This window comes from Lucilia cuprina, chromosome 2, assembly GCF_022045245.1.
Source record: "Lucilia cuprina isolate Lc7/37 chromosome 2, ASM2204524v1, whole genome shotgun sequence".
In the NCBI taxonomy this organism is placed as follows: Eukaryota; Metazoa; Arthropoda; class Insecta; order Diptera; family Calliphoridae; genus Lucilia; species Lucilia cuprina.
In genome coordinates, this window is record NC_060950.1 from 64,815,911 (window position 1) to 64,817,587 (window position 1,677).

At 33.9% G+C, this 1,677-nt stretch overlaps 1 protein-coding gene across 1 annotated transcript in view; it reads left to right on the forward strand.

Moving 5' to 3' along the window:
* Positions 1-1,123, forward strand: part of LOC111686876 — a 5,835-nt gene extending 4,712 nt beyond the window's left edge. The window contains exons 3-4 of the mRNA XM_046956339.1: positions 209-618; positions 688-1,123. Of these exons, the coding sequence (XP_046812295.1) occupies positions 209-618; positions 688-1,108 (831 nt within the window). The 3' untranslated portion in view covers positions 1,109-1,123. The remainder of the gene's footprint in view (positions 1-208; positions 619-687) is intronic.
* The last annotated feature ends 554 nt before the right edge of the window (positions 1,124-1,677 follow it).

Genomic DNA, 1,677 nt, shown 5'->3' on the forward strand with positions numbered 1-1,677 from the left:
GTTCTGTTCTAGTTCTGTTCTAGTTCTGTTCTAGTTCTGTTCTAGTTCTGTTCTAGTTCTGTTCTAGTTCTGTTCTAGTTCTGTTCTAGTTCTGTTCTAGTTCAGTTGAGTTCTAGATTGTGATTTAGTTTAGTTTTAGCTCAATTCTATTATAAATATAATTCAATTTCACTAACATTTCATATTTTTTTTTTGCTCTCTTTTACAGATCTTCCACTTGCGCGATATACGCTGGGAAAAATCACAGTTTTTATCGAAAAGTTTTCTCGGCTTTATTGCCTTCAATTTCTTTCTCTACAGTCTTTTTGGTGTTGAAGTCTTCTCGTCGCTCATTAACTCCGAACGCCAAACATATGCTCATATTTTCAATGGTTGTTATGCCGTCTTGCTCTTAGTAGTTGTGGTCTTTTTCCTCATCTATGGCGTAGAAGTATTCTTTAAATTACGCGGTGGTTTTGTATACGATCAAACGGGTAAAATTCTAGGTCCCAGTGAGGCCATTGTCAATGCTTCACAGTTGCATCAATCACGCCTGGGACTGCTGTCGCAGGCTATAATGTTAATAGTGATAGTGGGATTTTTAACATCAGAGACTTTGGGAGATTTTTGGAAAACAAAGTAAGTATTTTTTGTTTACTTAGAAAACTAAGAAATATGATTTGAATATTTTACTTCTTATTCTAATAGAGTGCCTGTCTATTCACGCAATTGGCATGATATTGTCTTTCGCATTGTTGAAATAGGTGTTGCTTTGTGGTTTCCTTGCTGTTTATGGAATTCTATGGCTCCCGAACAATTATGGATCTTAAATCCTCGCAAATTAATATCAAGACAAATCGACCCATCGATACCCACCACCTCAGCCGAAACGAAAACTCTTTCACCCGAAGAGGGACAATCGTTTTTGAATAAAAAAGATTGTTGGATTTGTTATGACAACGATAAACCAGAGCCTTTAATACAACCCTGCCGTTGCACTGGTGATGTTTCGTCGGTGCATCATGAATGTTTGAAACGTTGGCTGGTGGAGAGTTGCAGTAAAACGGAGGCACAATTGTCATGTAAAGTTTGTGGTTTTCCCTATGAAATAGAGAAAACAAAAAAGTGAGTAGAATTTTGTTTTACTAAAAAACTGTGTTAAGTATAGAAAACAAGTTTTAAAGACCAATGACCATAAATCAATTGATAAACATCTAGTGCGACAATTTTGTTTTCAAGTATTATTTGGATATTTTAAAATAATATTAAAAAAAATATTATGCGCATTTTATTTTCTTATTGTTATTTAAAACAACGTCATAAATCTTGTCATTGTAGTTGATATTAGTTCGTTTTAAATAAAAATTCTGTCCTCCATCTTATAAAATAGGTTCTGTCCACTTTTATGTTATAAAAGTTTTACCTTTTTTCGTACAGAAGTTCTAGTTTTGTTCTTTATTCAGTTGTAGCTCTGTTCTAGTTCTGTTCTAGTTCTGTTCTAGTTCTGTTCTAGTTCTGTTCTAGTTGTGTTCTAGTTCTTTTCATGTTCTTTTCTAGTTCTGTTTTATTTCTGTTCTATTTCTGTTCTACTTCTGTTCTATTTCTGTTCTAGTTCTGTACTAGTTCTGTTCTAGTTCTGTTCTAGTTCTGTTCTAGTTCTGTTCTAGTTCTGTTCTAGTTCTGTTCTAGTTCTGTTCT